The sequence below is a fragment of the Panicum virgatum genome, chromosome 3K (assembly GCF_016808335.1).
Source record: "Panicum virgatum strain AP13 chromosome 3K, P.virgatum_v5, whole genome shotgun sequence".
Lineage (NCBI taxonomy): Eukaryota > Viridiplantae > Streptophyta > Magnoliopsida > Poales > Poaceae > Panicum > Panicum virgatum.
The window spans coordinates 14228382-14242785 of record NC_053138.1 but is presented as its reverse complement, the minus strand read 5'-3'; the positions used below and the strand labels follow the sequence as shown (position 1 = coordinate 14242785).

The following is a 14404-nucleotide window of genomic DNA, read 5'->3' as shown; positions in this document are numbered from 1 at the left end:
CTGTGCGTTCCTGTGGAGTTCTAGCCTTCTAGGCTACTCTGTGGCCCGTGCGGTTGTCCGACCAAGAATCCAAGCCGGGGGCAGCCTTGGCCCTTGGGTTGCTGCACGGCCAGCGTCGCGGCGAGGGTAGTACGAGTAGTCATCACCAGCCCAGTCGCGGGGTGGGCGTCGTCGTCGGCATCGTCCGCACGATCTGACAGCCTCCGCCCGACCGCCCCGGCGCGCACAGGCAGCTCCGTGCCATGCTGCAGTGTGGATTGCAAACTCTCCTGTCCGCTCGTCGTCGTCGAGGAGCAGAGACGCACGGGCGCGGGTGCTGCGAACGACGCGCCCGCGGCCAGGGGCAGCGGCAACTGTGGCGGCCGAGACCGGCCACGCGCGTGTCCTTGTCGGAGTCGCGGCGTACGCGTACCGCGAACCAACCATCCCCGTTCGTCCACGTCGGCCCTTCCCCCAGCACACGTTCCCGTCTGCCTCTGTGGCGCCAAGGGAACGGGAGCCCGTCACGAGTTTCGCCGCAACCATTTTGACGGACGTCTCTGAACCGGAGCGCTCCGCCTGACCGTGCCATGGCCGGCCTGGCCTGGCCGCTGTTTTGTTCGCTGCTGCCCGTGCCCGGACGAGACGTGGTTAAATCTGGCACTCCAGTAGCATTTGGTGCTCATCGACGATGTCGATGTTTTAGGCACAAATGGAGATTTTTCTCAGGCCTCCAGTCATTCAGCACGGCAAGAGCAATGGAAGATCATAAATAAATAAATAAATAAATAAATACATGTAGCAAAAACAGTACCGTGATCAGTGATCACTGATCCACTGACCTTGTTAGTAGGTGGCGGGTTCGTCGTCTAGCTCGAGTACACGCAATTAGAGAGAATTTCAGGAGCCAAACTGCAAAACGTCGCCGAACAGTTCTCAATTTTCATCGTCCGAAGCTGGCTGGCCTCACGCTCGAGCGGTCGAGCCTCCCTCCTCCCCTAGCTCACAGTCACACACAAGCTCCTGGATCCTATGGCCAGCATGGATACACAATTCCCCCTTTCGCCTCCGCATGCTCCATCCATATTTAAGTCCCGCAGGCCCCTGGAGCTCCCACTCCACCTCCGCTCCGCAGCGACCAGCGAGAGAGATAGGGGGGAAATCTCAACCACCAGCAGGTTGATTGATTCGCACACGAAACCAATCGCAGTCAAGTATCGTCCCACGAAGAGGGTTCTTTGAGATTGGTCCTTGGGAAACCAATCGCAGTCAAGTAATAATCGAAGTTGGTCCTTGGGATCTCCAATTCCAACTCCAACCGATTTCTTCTTGGATTGCTGCGTCTCTTGCTCTGCTCGAGATGCTGTCTCTGAGCTGCCCCGGGGTGTCCGTGAGCAAGAAGGCGTTTGATTTGGGGAAGCTGGCATCCTGCCGCTGCAGCTGGCCAGTCACGCGCGCGGCAGCGGCGCCGAGGCGGCGGCGCACGCCATGTGTTTGCTTCGTTGCCTTACCCGCCACCCAGCCTGGTATGCTGTTCCCCTCTCTGTTTCCGCTGCTCAATTACTCAATTACTATTACGCTTCCTAGTGCTTTAGCTTGATTTCAGACTGGTGAGGCCTAGTCACTTACACCGATGTGTTTGTGCAGGCCTTGCTGCAGTTGGCGTGCCCCCGCAGACAATTCCTACTGCGACGGCAGCGAGCGTCCCTGAGCGCATTTCTGTTTCATCGCTGCTGGAGGTCGTCTCGGACGACCTGCTGAACCTCAACAACAATCTCAAATCGGTGAGCTTCGTCTACTAGCCACATCATTAAGGGTACTTTTCCAGAGAGTGCATGTTTAGGCTATGCACGCATCCAACTGTCTCCTTTTCTTTTCTGAGTGCAATTGATAACCACAAGTAATCAAGTATATAGTTGTGATGTGACTAAGTATGATAAAGTTCAATAATCGATACTCACATTCTACGTATCTGCATCCAAAAAGTTGCATATATCGTTTGGTTTTTGTTTAGAAGTGCTCCGGATGTTATACCCGGCATGCTGTTTACTGGCTATATCATCTGAAATTGACTGTCTCTGACATGTTCCCGAGTTCTCATAGTTCATGGAAGGAAAAATATTCAATGAAATCCAAAGTAAAATAAGTAACCATCATATGCTATCAGCAAGTATGCATGGCCGCACCAGTTCTTGAAAGTGGCCTGCAAAATGACAGGAATCTAGAGATGATTAAAGACATTAACAGTTGCCTCCATCCCTTTCAAGGCGACATGTCGTCATATATTGGCCTCATATTTTGATGACTTGGAGCTTAGAACACCACAAGTGGACAGATGGATTTTGCAAATTTGCTGGTGGTTATTATTTTTTATGGCATCCATGACTTCTTTTGCTGCCTCTTTGAGTGTTTTGTCTTATCCTGCAAACTTTAGTTCGTTTCTTGAATTTTGACATGCCCCCCCCAGAATTTATAGTTTTTAAAGTTTAGTTTTATGCATCTATTCAATTAAAGTCTCAAGTAACTGGCTGTAAAATAACAAGCACACATACTTCCACTGCCCTAGACCTCCTCATGCCTATGATATTGACATGAAGGGGTCACAACTATTATCCTAAACATATCATGGCCAAGTCTCAGACTAAGACCTTGAGCTTTCATAACATTCTAAGTTTCATGGACAAATCTGCTCTTGCAAAAGCTTAAGTTTTTGGGAAAATGTGGGCGGTGTACTCATAATAGCATTTTTGGTTATGCAGAATACAAAAGTATCTTACTTAAGAGCTATCCAAAGACGGATTCAAAGGCTTTCATTCATAGTTCATTTTTCTTTGTATAATTAAGGAAGATATTTAGAGCATTACAATCAAATATGTATGCCTGCACTTGCAATATGCAACTGCTATATATGGCTATTGAAGATTTTGTTTTCTAACCGCTCATGTTTAGTGGGATCCTATATGCCACAGTAATAACTGATGTAGCTTCAACAGCTTGTTGGTGCAGAAAATCCAGTTTTAGTTTCTGCAGCGGAACAAATTTTTGGTGCTGGTGGAAAGAGATTAAGACCAGCTTTAGTTTTTCTGGTGTCCAGAGCAACTGCTGAATTAGCTGCTTTGTCGTAAGTTCCTTTCACCATGTCAGATCTATCACTTTGTATTAGAATCTTCAACATTATGTACTCAGATATTTTTGTTTTGCCATGCAGGGAGCTAACTACAGAACATCAGCGCTTGGCAGAGATAATAGAGATGATTCATACTGCAAGTTTAATACATGACGATGTCATAGATGATAGTGGGATGCGAAGAGGTGTGTAAAATGTTTATTCATTAAAAAGTCAGTCATATTCTCAGTAGTCATCATGCTCTTTTTTGTTTTTGTTAAAATCTCTTACAAACATTTCTTTAATGTTTTCTGGCGATGGCTGTGCATGGTACATCTATCTTCTAGTGATTTCTGTTGTTCCTTCTGCTTTGGAGACATTGGTTACTTTGGAAATAACAAATATGGATTTCATTTTTGCACCTCTCCTTTCTAATTTTCCTTGTCGCATCCCTGATGCAGGCAGCTTCATGTTTCTTTCCTTTCCACTCAGTGCTATCCATCATAATTTAATGGTTTGGTGAGGGTATCAATAAGTTGACCGAGTTATTCTAAGCTAGATCTGATCATTTGCAGGAAAAGAGACGATCCATCAGCTCTATGGCACACGGGTGGCTGTGCTTGCCGGTGATTTTATGTTTGCGCAGTCTTCTTGGTTTCTTGCAAACCTAGAAAACATTGAAGTTATCAAGCTCATCAGCCAGGTACTAAAGGACTTGAGAGAGAGCTCTCATCTGCTTTCAAAATCCTAAATGCTTTCTCTTCAATAACAAAAGAATGGTGTGTACCAGGTAATCAAGGATTTTGCCAGTGGTGAGATAAAACAAGCATCCACTCTTTTCGACTGTGACGTCACCCTTGATGATTATCTGCTCAAGAGCTATTATAAAACCGCTTCCCTGATCGCAGCAAGCACAAGGTCTGCCGCCATATTCAGCGGTGTCGGCACCACTATATGTGAACAGATGTATGAATACGGCAGGAATCTTGGGCTCTCCTTCCAGGTAGTGGATGACATTCTTGATTTCACCCAATCAGCTGAGCAACTCGGCAAACCAGCAGGCAGCGATCTGGCCAAGGGAAACCTGACAGCCCCAGTCATTTTCGCTCTCCAAGAAGAGCCACGATTACGGGAGATAATCGATTCTGAGTTCAGCGAACCTGGCTCCCTTGGCACAGCAATGGAGCTGGTTCGCCGGAGCGGCGGGATCAGAAGGGCCCAGGAGCTCGCGAAGGAGAAAGGCGACCTGGCCATACAGAACCTGCAGTGCCTTCCGAGGAGCAAGTTCAGAAGCACCCTTGAGAAGGTTGTTCAATACAATCTCCAGAGGATTGAGTAGGTAGCAGCTTCACTCGGTTTCGATGAAAGATCCGGTATGGCCGTACAGGTCTCCATGTGGATTTAGAGTCGCTCCCTGCAGAATCCATGTTTTTTAGTGGTATCATGTTGGCTCATGGGAGATCATTGGTGCAGCAGCCATCACATGCGAGTATGCAACCGACACTGCCGCGTACCCACCAACCTCGTGGGAGCATTTGCTTTTGCAGCTCATGTATGTATGTATCTGCAAGGTAATTAAAAGGGGCAGCATATTGTATAGTTGATCGTTTTTTCATTTCTTTTGGTTCTAGCTTGTTGTATATAGAAACTAAAGCCAGAATAAATTGTTCTGGATAACTACGAAAACATCGCGTTACTATACAATTGTACATTGTGAAATTGTGATGAGATACGCATGAGCTACCGGAAATGTTTCAAAAAAAGTAGACATACGGTGTAAAAAAGCTCGCGTCCTTCTTTATCTCTAAAGACAGGATGTCCTAACCATCCAACAGCTATTCCATCCCCATCGTCCATTGAGCCTGCTCTGAATAATCCCCCCTTTGCCGAATTATTACCAATATAATCATAGAAGGCTGATTTCATCATCGGCTGATGATTGATTATTCTGTGGTGTCCGTTGCCTGCCTATCACTCTTTTGTTCTGCGGTGCCGCGGCGCTGTGTGGTGTGCGTTAGGCGCCACTGACTTTGCACCCAGCTCGGTTGGGTTTCCTTTTTCTGGTGGCCGGTGGCGGACAAGCGATTGTTTTGTGCGTTCGCGCGTGTGTGTGAAGGCCATTCCGACGCGACATCCAGCAGATTCTGTGACGGGCACGGCCGGGGTCGTCCTCTCCTTTTGCAGACGACGGGTCGACGCCAGAATTACTAGCGGCCAGCCAGCAAGCATTTCATTTTCTCCTTTTGTTGACGACGACTCCGTGGCCGTAAATACGATCCGCGGATAAGAGCCTAGAGGCGGTACAGCCACGAACTGTGCGGCGGCCTCCAGATTTTATCCCTGACGGCTCACGGCTATGAAATCTGAATGCCAGAATCAATGCCGAGATGGGCACCGATCAGGAGGATTGATGCTGCAGTGTTGCGCGAGCGCGTCTGCCTCTACCTGTCCGTGGTTCGCGCGCACCGGCACGTGATGCGCAGCGCTCGCAGTTAGACGCCCCACGTGTTGCTGTTGCATTGCGTCCGGCGTACGTAGACACACATAGAGGGGTCGGCAGGATGCTGGATGCAGCTGGGTTTCCGCAGATTTCTCCTCTTTGCAGGAGCAGGGAGCGCGACTGGTCTGCTAGAGACTGTCTGGACTCTAGAGGCTGGTTTTAACTTTCAAGCAAGCTAGAGCTAGGCCAAAGTAGTGTGATTTGAAGGCAAGGTTACTATTAGTTGGCGTTTCAATTCCATCACAGGTGCCCGCCACCTAATTAAACCACCCCACGAAAGAGCCACACCACGAGACCGACCCCAAATCATCCCAACCCACACCGACCGCAGAACGCAGATGCAAGTGCCTTGCGCCGACACGAACGCAACAGAGACTAACTATACGCCTTTCGTTTTAGCCGGGTGCTAGATTTAAATTTATTTAAATTCCGAAATGAGATTTGGACAGTGCGCTTTCAGAAGCCACCAGCCAGGCGTTGGTGAACTCGAGGGGGTAGATGGGCGGGCGGTGGATCACGCAAAGATGCAGATCGGACGGCGGGGAGCCGGCCAGCGAGCCACCCACCCGCACCCACGGCGCGGTCTGCCCCGGCCCCCGCCATCATATAACGGCAACAAGCCACGAGCACACGGAAGAAATCTCCTCCCCCTTTCTGCAACTTCTTCTTTCCCCGACCCCCGTCTCCGCTCCGCTTCTCTTCTCGAGAGCGCCGCGCCGCACGCGAGATCGGGAGGAGGAGCCGGCGGAGGAGCCAGCGCCCCGCATCCCTGAACCCGCCCGCCGGGTGCTGCTGCGGCCGCTCCCCACCCGCGTCGGCGGCGCGGCGCCACCCCCCTCCCCCCCCCCCCCCCCCTGATCCCCTCGGCCCCGCGCGCGGCTTCTGTGGTGGGGCAGCGAATGCCGTGTGCTGCCGCGTAGGGCCCGGTGGTTGCGAGGGCGGGTGTCGAGTGCTGCGGGAGGGAGGGAAGCGGTGCTTGGGCGGCGGTTCGGTGGGAGATCCGGTGAGCGGGGATGCAGCAGGAGCAGCGGAAGAAGGTGGGTGCGGGGGTTCCAGCGATTCCTGCCTCTTTGACGTTTGTTCATGAATTTCCGGGTTATCTTGTGTTTCTGGGCACCAGCGTTGATGTCGATTCCAGTTCTAGGCTGCTAATAAGCGTGAGCCGTCGATTGCTAATGTTCGGATCAACTTTCTTTTCTTTTCTTTTTTGAATTTTTCTGTTTGTTTTTTGTAAGTTTTGACGGGACTCGTTCATGTTCATACTATTTGCGGAGTCTGAATTTGATCTGGGTATTGCTGTGACGCAAGAGGTCAAATGCCGCGTGAGCTGAGCGGTGAGTTGCGGACAGCTCTGATTTCACATGCAAAAGTTGACCATTTTCTTGCCGCTTCGAGATGCCATCTGTCCCAAATTAAACGGAGCCGCGTGCTGTTGCCCTGTCCTGTCGGCGCGCAAAGTAGTTCCCTTTGCTTGTGATGTTCTTCGGACATGCCCACGAGGAAACGATTTCATTTGTAAAACTGTTCATCTCATGCTCATGGTAACTGCTTGGTGACGTGTTCTGTTGCATTGTGTCCGTTCCGAATCTATGCCTATCCCAATTGGTTTCGCAACCCCACCATTTATTGCCCCGTTTCAGTTTCCCAAATTGACCTTTGAAGTTATCTGTAATGGAGGTTTTTTTTTTCCAAACAGTTTGTTGGTTCAGCGTGTGCAATTCGTTTTGCAGAGTTCTGCAGAGGCCGAGTTCTTCACCGAGTATGGAGATGCAAACCGGTACAAGATCCAAGAAGTCATTGGTAAAGGAAGCTATGGGGTTGTGTGCTCGGCCATTGATCTGCACACTCGACAGAGAGTGGCCATAAAGAAGATACACAACATATTTGGGCACGTCTCGGATGCCGCAAGGATCCTTCGGGAGATCAAACTTCTCAGACTCCTAAGGCATCCTGACATTGTTGAGATCAAGCACATTATGTTACCTCCCTCGAGAAAGGACTTCAAGGATATTTATGTTGTTTTCGAACTTATGGAGTCTGATCTCCACCAAGTTATAAAGGCTAACGATGACTTGACGAAGGAGCATTACCAATTCTTTCTCTATCAACTACTCCGGGCCCTCAAATACATTCATACTGGTACGAAACCATTCTCTCTATATATTTGCTTGCCAACCATTCCCTGAATGCCCCATCAGGGATTCCACATCATATCCACTTATGTTTAGACTGATCGCATTCCCTTTCATCTCCTTATAGTTAGCAACTCTCAGCGACCATTTTACTGCACATTGTATTTTACATTCATAGCCATCATTTGAGATGATACTGAGCTTTTGTAATTGCAGCTAATGTTTATCATCGTGACCTGAAGCCCAAGAATATCTTAGCGAACTCTAACTGCAAACTGAAAATATGTGACTTTGGACTAGCACGAGTTGCATTCAACGATACCCCAACAACAGTATTCTGGACGGTATGTAAGAAACAAAAATTCTGTTTTTTGGTTGATTGGATTGAACTATAATGGATATCATATTTGATACGTATGACCTGCAGGATTATGTTGCAACAAGATGGTACAGAGCTCCTGAGCTTTGTGGATCCTTCTTCTCCAAGGTGAGCCCTATAGTTATATCATACAAATGCTCACTATATTGACAGAAGAATTCTGTTTGGGTTGTGAAAAGCTACGTTTGATCGTCCCATTATAATCGTCCCATTATATAAGTTAGCAATTACGATTTTTTAGCATATTATTCTTTTCCCCCCTTGACATTGAGTTCTATCATGGCATGTTATTACATTTCACCAGTGCTTTGTTAAACTCTGTATATATTTTAGGTGGAGATATAAATGCTCGTTTTTCTTGTTCTGTATTTCATTTTTGTTATGTGTTTTATTTTCATGCATGATCAATCTGATTTGTATTTATCTTTTTATTCTGTATTGTGCACAAATAGGAACCAATAACCTGTTGAGTACTGCTTTACAATAATAAAATGAGCTTTCCTAACTATTCAGAGTGGTAAAAGCATTTTACTGTTATTTAAATCATTGCCGGTATGCTTATAATCTGTATGTTCTTTACATTGTTGTCCCCCTTAAAAAATGCAGTATACACCAGCTATTGATATTTGGAGCATTGGATGCATCTTCGCTGAGGTGTTGACAGGGAAGCCATTATTTCCTGGTAAAAATGTTGTCCATCAGTTAGACTTGATGACCGATCTTCTAGGCACTCCATCAATGGATACAATTTCTCGGGTATAGTGCTACAACCAGGGGAAACTGGCCTTTTAGTCTATGCCTTTCTCCAGTGACTCCAAAGTTGAACCTGTTGCTTTTTTAATTCCTTTTCAGGTTCGGAATGAGAAAGCAAGAAGGTACTTGAGCAGCATGAGAAAGAAAGACCCAGTTCCATTTTCTCAGAAGTTTCCCAATGCAGATCCTTTGGCACTTAAACTATTGGAAAAGCTATTAGCGTTTGACCCAAAGGACCGTCCAACTGCAGAAGAGGTAATCCTTTGGTGCTCTGTTACCTTAATTTTTGTGCTGCCTCAGTTCATTTTCCTCAATGGAACTAGGCCTCTAGATGTTGCTTGCAACCTTACTTGGTAATCCCAAGTGTTCCTGACATTTCTTTAAATGCTTGTTTTGTGTCAGGCATTGCGTGATCCATACTTCAAAGGTCTTTCCAGGGTTGAAAGAGAGCCATCCTGTCAACCAATCAAAAAAGTGGAATTTGACTTTGAGCACAAAAGAATGTCAAAGGAAGAGATAAGGGAGTTGATATTCCGCGAGATACTGGAATATCACCCGCAGTTGCTGAATAGCTACATAAACGGCACAGAGAGGACAACCTTTCTCTACCCAAGGTTTTAGCTTTTCTGTATTTGCTCATGTATGGTGCTTTGCGCATGCATGTATTTACTCATGTATTCCTTTGTTTCAACTCTTTGATGGCAATACTCGCTGGCTATGTTACACAGTGCTGTTGATCAATTTAAGAAGCACTTTTCTCATCTTGAAGAAAGCGGTGGTAATGGCCCATCAGTTCCAATGGATAGAAAACATGCATCCCTTCCCAGGTAATATGGGTATCATAGCCCTGATTTCATCTTCTGGATTGGGTAGGACGTCATTGTCAGGATGTTGGAACTTGACAGTGAAGTGAGCTAGATGATCACAGGAGTTCAGGGATACAATTGTAGTTCTCCATGATCATTCAAAAGTTTTATAAATGGCCTTGAGTGCAGAATAAGACCAGATGCGTTTCTGGGAATATTCATTAGTGCCAATGTTCTAGACTTGGGGTGCTCATAATTGATATGTAGTTTCTTGTCAACTGTACAATGCTTGGTCAATATTTACTAGTCAGGGTTCTATTCTGAAATAAAAGCTGAGAGTTGATTAGTATGTGCTGAGAATGGTCATAGTCCTGCGTTTGTCCTTTTGTCAATTCAGGAAAGATTTTTCCTTTTGCTAATCTGCCAGCTTCATTTTTGCAGGACTACCGTTGTTCACTCGAATCCAATTCCTGCCAAGGAACAACCTCTTGCTGCCTCATCGAGGGTTAGACCAGTCTCTGATGATTCATGCAAGAATCCTTGGGAGAAAGAAAGAGGTCCTGGAAATGTTCCCAGGGCATCTCTGCCCCCACAAGGGCTGCAAGCACAAGCAGGTATTTCTCTGTTCATTTGCTACAGATGGCTTGCTGATATATCATATATTTCAGACTCACGATGGGCCTTTTTCTAAGACTATTTCCTTTTTGACAGCAGGACCAGGAAGAGTTAATGGCTCAGTGATGAATTCAGGGTATACTTCCCATCAGCAAATCCCACAAGCGTACGGTTACCATCAAATACCTGCAAGATTGGACAGTACCAACCAATCACAAGCCATGGGTGGTTATACACTGCATTCGCAGGCCCATGCTTGTGCAAACACTAAAGGCACGGCTGATGTTGCTGTAAACATGAGAGCGCCCCCGTTCCATGTTCCAGCTGGCCCCAAGAATAACCCGCTAGATAGAATAGCATCAGGGACTGACATATACACGAGATCTCTTAACGGCATTGTTGCTGCCGCAGCAGCATCAGTTGGCACTGGTACTGGTACTCACAGAAATGTTGGTGTTGTGCCCTCCGGCATGTCAAGGATGTATTAGCTTGCTGCAGTGGTTGCACATCTTAGCTATATGGTCACAGCTTCATCAGGACTAGCCTGGAAGAAGTGGCATATGATATAAGCAATTCATAAGAGGTGACCCCAAGAGTGTTGGGCTCCTGGCCTCTTTTCCCCGTTGTTTGTACGCCGTCTATTCAGGCGGAAAATGGTGCTCATTTGTGCACAACTGAAGTATCGATTAATTGATTTTTTTAATGGAAAATACTACTTTGTTGGAGTAAAAAAGGACGCTAGTGAAAGGCTTAACTTATGAACTGAAGATATTTTTCATAATAATGCAACAGCGACGGATGCGGTGTCGCTTCCCTTTGGAATGTCCAATCGTTGCGGACGAGACGGGGAGTTGGACTGTCGGATGTCTTCTTTTTTATATGGATCTCAAATGTTTTCATCAGCTGGGATTTGTAGGCTGATCTGCATGCTCTTTAGCTCAAAATTTTGGTATCTGGAAATGGATCTTTTTAGTCATTCGAGTTGCAGTTGCCAACAGCCAGTGTGCAACCTTGGCAAGTTTCGAGTGTTGAGATCCTGTAGAGCAGGGAGTTTTAAAAGCTGCCAAGCTCCACGATGGTTTCCTCGTGTACCGTCGATTGCCATTGCCCAGCTTGTAATCCGGGACGCATTCTTATCTTCCCTCGCGGCTCCGAGCAGTCAAATCCATGGCCAACAACAGCCTGCACCAAAAGCGGCCAGCGAGCCGCGGCCGTCAGGAGGTTCGGGACGATGGATCGGGGCACACGCCGTTCTGCGCACAGCGGCACAGGACCATCTCAGCGCCCATGTCACCGCGGTGGTGGCTCGTCGCGAGGTCAAGCGGAACATTTGACGAAGGGGAGCCGTCAAGCCTTCGACAGCCTCGCACCACGGAGGGCATGAGAACGGTCTGCTACTTCTCACCTCCCACCGAAACACTGTGAACGTCTATTCCTCGCATATGCGAGTGGAATAGATTTCATCACAAACACTGATGTCGACGCCCTTGCCACCGGCCCAAATAATTGCAATATTAGAACTGTAAATATTGACCACTCGAGATTTTCCCGATCTCAGTGAATGACACTGTGGAATCATCTGTGTCTGTGAAATGTGGTTCCAATGACACAGGCGGCTAGAAGCGCAGCCCTCCGCCGGCCAACATGTCACCGTTGGGCCGCCGCCGCCATCGGCCTCCTCCTTTAGGTCCGGTGTCCATTGGAACCCCGAACCCTAAGGACCGCCACCAGCCCCCTCCTTTAGGTCTGGTGGCCATTGGAGCCCTGAAACCCCGAACCCTAAGGTCTGCCGCCGACTCTAACCCCCTTCTTTAGGTCTGGTGGCTATTGGAATCCTGGAACCCTAAACTCTAAGGTCCGCCGCTGCCCTTCACCACCCCTGCCGCCGGCCGCTCCCCTCCCACCAGGGCCGTACCATCGGACCCTGGCAACCCCCCAACTCTAACCTCACCGCCAACCACCATTGCGAGCTCAAGGTTGGAGAAGCACAGTGCGCGGGCCCACATGTAATGAGCACCACCCTCTTCTGTGACAGCTCGCGCTCTAGCAGCGCGCATGAGAAATAGACTTTCTAGAAACACCGGCAACCAACGCATCAGGGACGCCGGTGTTTGACGCGAAGAGTGCTCGTGTCGGCCATGGCTAAGGCAGCTGGAGTTCCACCACCGCGTGAGGATAGGGGAGAAGGGAACAAGGATTTTGCATTTGCCCGCACTTTTACAATTTACTCCTGATTTGGATCGCATATTATACCCTATTTTACGAGTTGCCGTCTAGTTGGATCGTGAATATTAATCACGATTTGGGTTTTTTTTTTCAATTTGGCCCCTATTTTTTGCAGATTAGCTCTAATCTTGGACCAACTCTTTTCTCTCTCGCTCGCCGGCGGATAGCACCGCTGCCGTCGATTCGTTTGCCGCCGGTACGCACGTCATTCTGTTTCCGAATCTGACTAGAAATGCCCGCGGCTTTGCCGCGTTGGGCCCGTATCCCGCGTCGATGTTTTGTTGTGTATGTGATTATTTTTTAGTTTAGATGAAAAAATACTTATCTGCTTTTCAGGGTCAAGGAAATTATGAATACACAGATAGTTTTTTACTGCTAGAAGATCAGTTAATTTGATGATTGATGGAAGTAATGTTGTTCATGTCAGAATGAGAGATCATGCTATTCTATAAACTTTTATATAGAAAAAACTCACATGTATTTTTATATCTGCGCACATGGATATTGAATTAGAAACACCACTAATCACAAATTGAAATCGAAAAAAACTAACATGACATAGCTCTCAAAGCTGGAAAGATAGTAGAGTATAACCAATTTTGTAGTGTAAGAAAAGCAATTCGTCACTGAAGAGTTGTCCTTCAAATTGTTCCTACTTCTGTCATGTCGAAAGCAGCCAAGGAAATTATATATTTAAATATTTATAAACCATTTGATAAGTGTAAACCAAATTAAATCAGTTACTCGATTATATGTTATCTAATGAACTTGAAATTAAACCAAGAAAACTGAAGAGTAGCCTACCATAGATATGAATTAAGAGAATTTTTAAACCCTAAAAACCATAGATACATATATACAACAAAAACTTTCTACGAAAACATCACAGTATCTATTGCATAGATCTACTCATAAGGAGTCTAACAAAACTGTCTATGGATTACTACCAATTTTCAAAGTTTAGCTGATTATACACATTTTTTAGAGAAAAACTGATTATACACATTGGTTATCTTCGCCATCCCAGTTTAACTACCTTCCTGCTAGCTTATCTTATCGAGATACAGCTTGAGGCTAGGTTTGATGCATGCTAACACATGGTACTGCATGTACAAGCTTGTATTATTCAACGGAAAAATGTTTGCATGCAGGCAAAATGAATGGATAACTCTCATGCATATTTTTAAAGAAACAAATAGGTCTGTTTAAGCTGCAAAATCTGTCATAGGAGGCAAATATGAATTAGAACCTCTGAGCACCATGCTGGGTTCCTGGATAAGAGAATCATAGAGAAAGTTCTAATGCAAAAAAAAAATCAATTGAGCATTTCAGCACCATTGCGTACTCATGATACATGAACATCATGACCTGAAATGTTTGGAAAATACAGTAAGCATGCACAAGGAAAATGATATCAGGACTGATCTGAATTTTTTGTGAATATCAGTTTATTGCGATTGTATGAATAGTACATTTAACCTGAAAAAGCCAACACCCAAAGGAAACATTTTCACAATAATGGGAGATTAGGATCCAGTGGAAATGAAAGGGAATCTAGGTGAAAGACGACTCTGATGTATGTAGAAGAGGAAATCAAAAAGACGTTTTAATGTTGAAAATTCTTAACATTCTCATCAAAATTGATTGATGTTCTCTGAATCATAGCACATGTATACATTACATCCTAAATTAGTTTCCAAGTACTACTCGGCTACTACTCTAAAAAATTCTACCTTTTTATTAAGCATCTTAACTTGTAGGCATTTCGTCAAGCAGCTGGTAGGCACCATATATGTCAGCCGCTTCTATTGCTGGGAGCGCTGGCGGAAACGCTCAGTTGCCGGAGGAAGCAAGGGTATCGAGGAGCTGCACAGCGTTGGCGCCACCAGCTTGCGGGCCCGTAGCCGT

The 14404-nt window shown here is 46.5% G+C and overlaps 1 protein-coding gene across 1 annotated transcript; it reads left to right on the top strand.

Annotated features, from left to right (window-relative positions):
• The first annotated feature begins 1021 nt into the window (after positions 1–1021).
• Positions 1022–10985, top strand: LOC120700623 (mitogen-activated protein kinase 10-like). Its single transcript, XM_039984872.1, has 16 exons — positions 1022–1505; positions 1627–1763; positions 2973–3100; positions 3188–3291; positions 3661–3788; positions 3876–4422; positions 6594–6622; positions 7316–7724; positions 7934–8061; positions 8145–8204; positions 8703–8852; positions 8949–9104; positions 9252–9463; positions 9578–9676; positions 10097–10269; positions 10367–10985. Exons 1-16 carry the CDS (start codon positions 1340–1342, stop codon positions 10756–10758), a joined length of 3018 nt encoding a protein of 1005 aa, XP_039840806.1. The 5' UTR covers positions 1022–1339; the 3' UTR covers positions 10759–10985.
• Positions 10986–14404: the final 3419 nt, after the last annotated feature.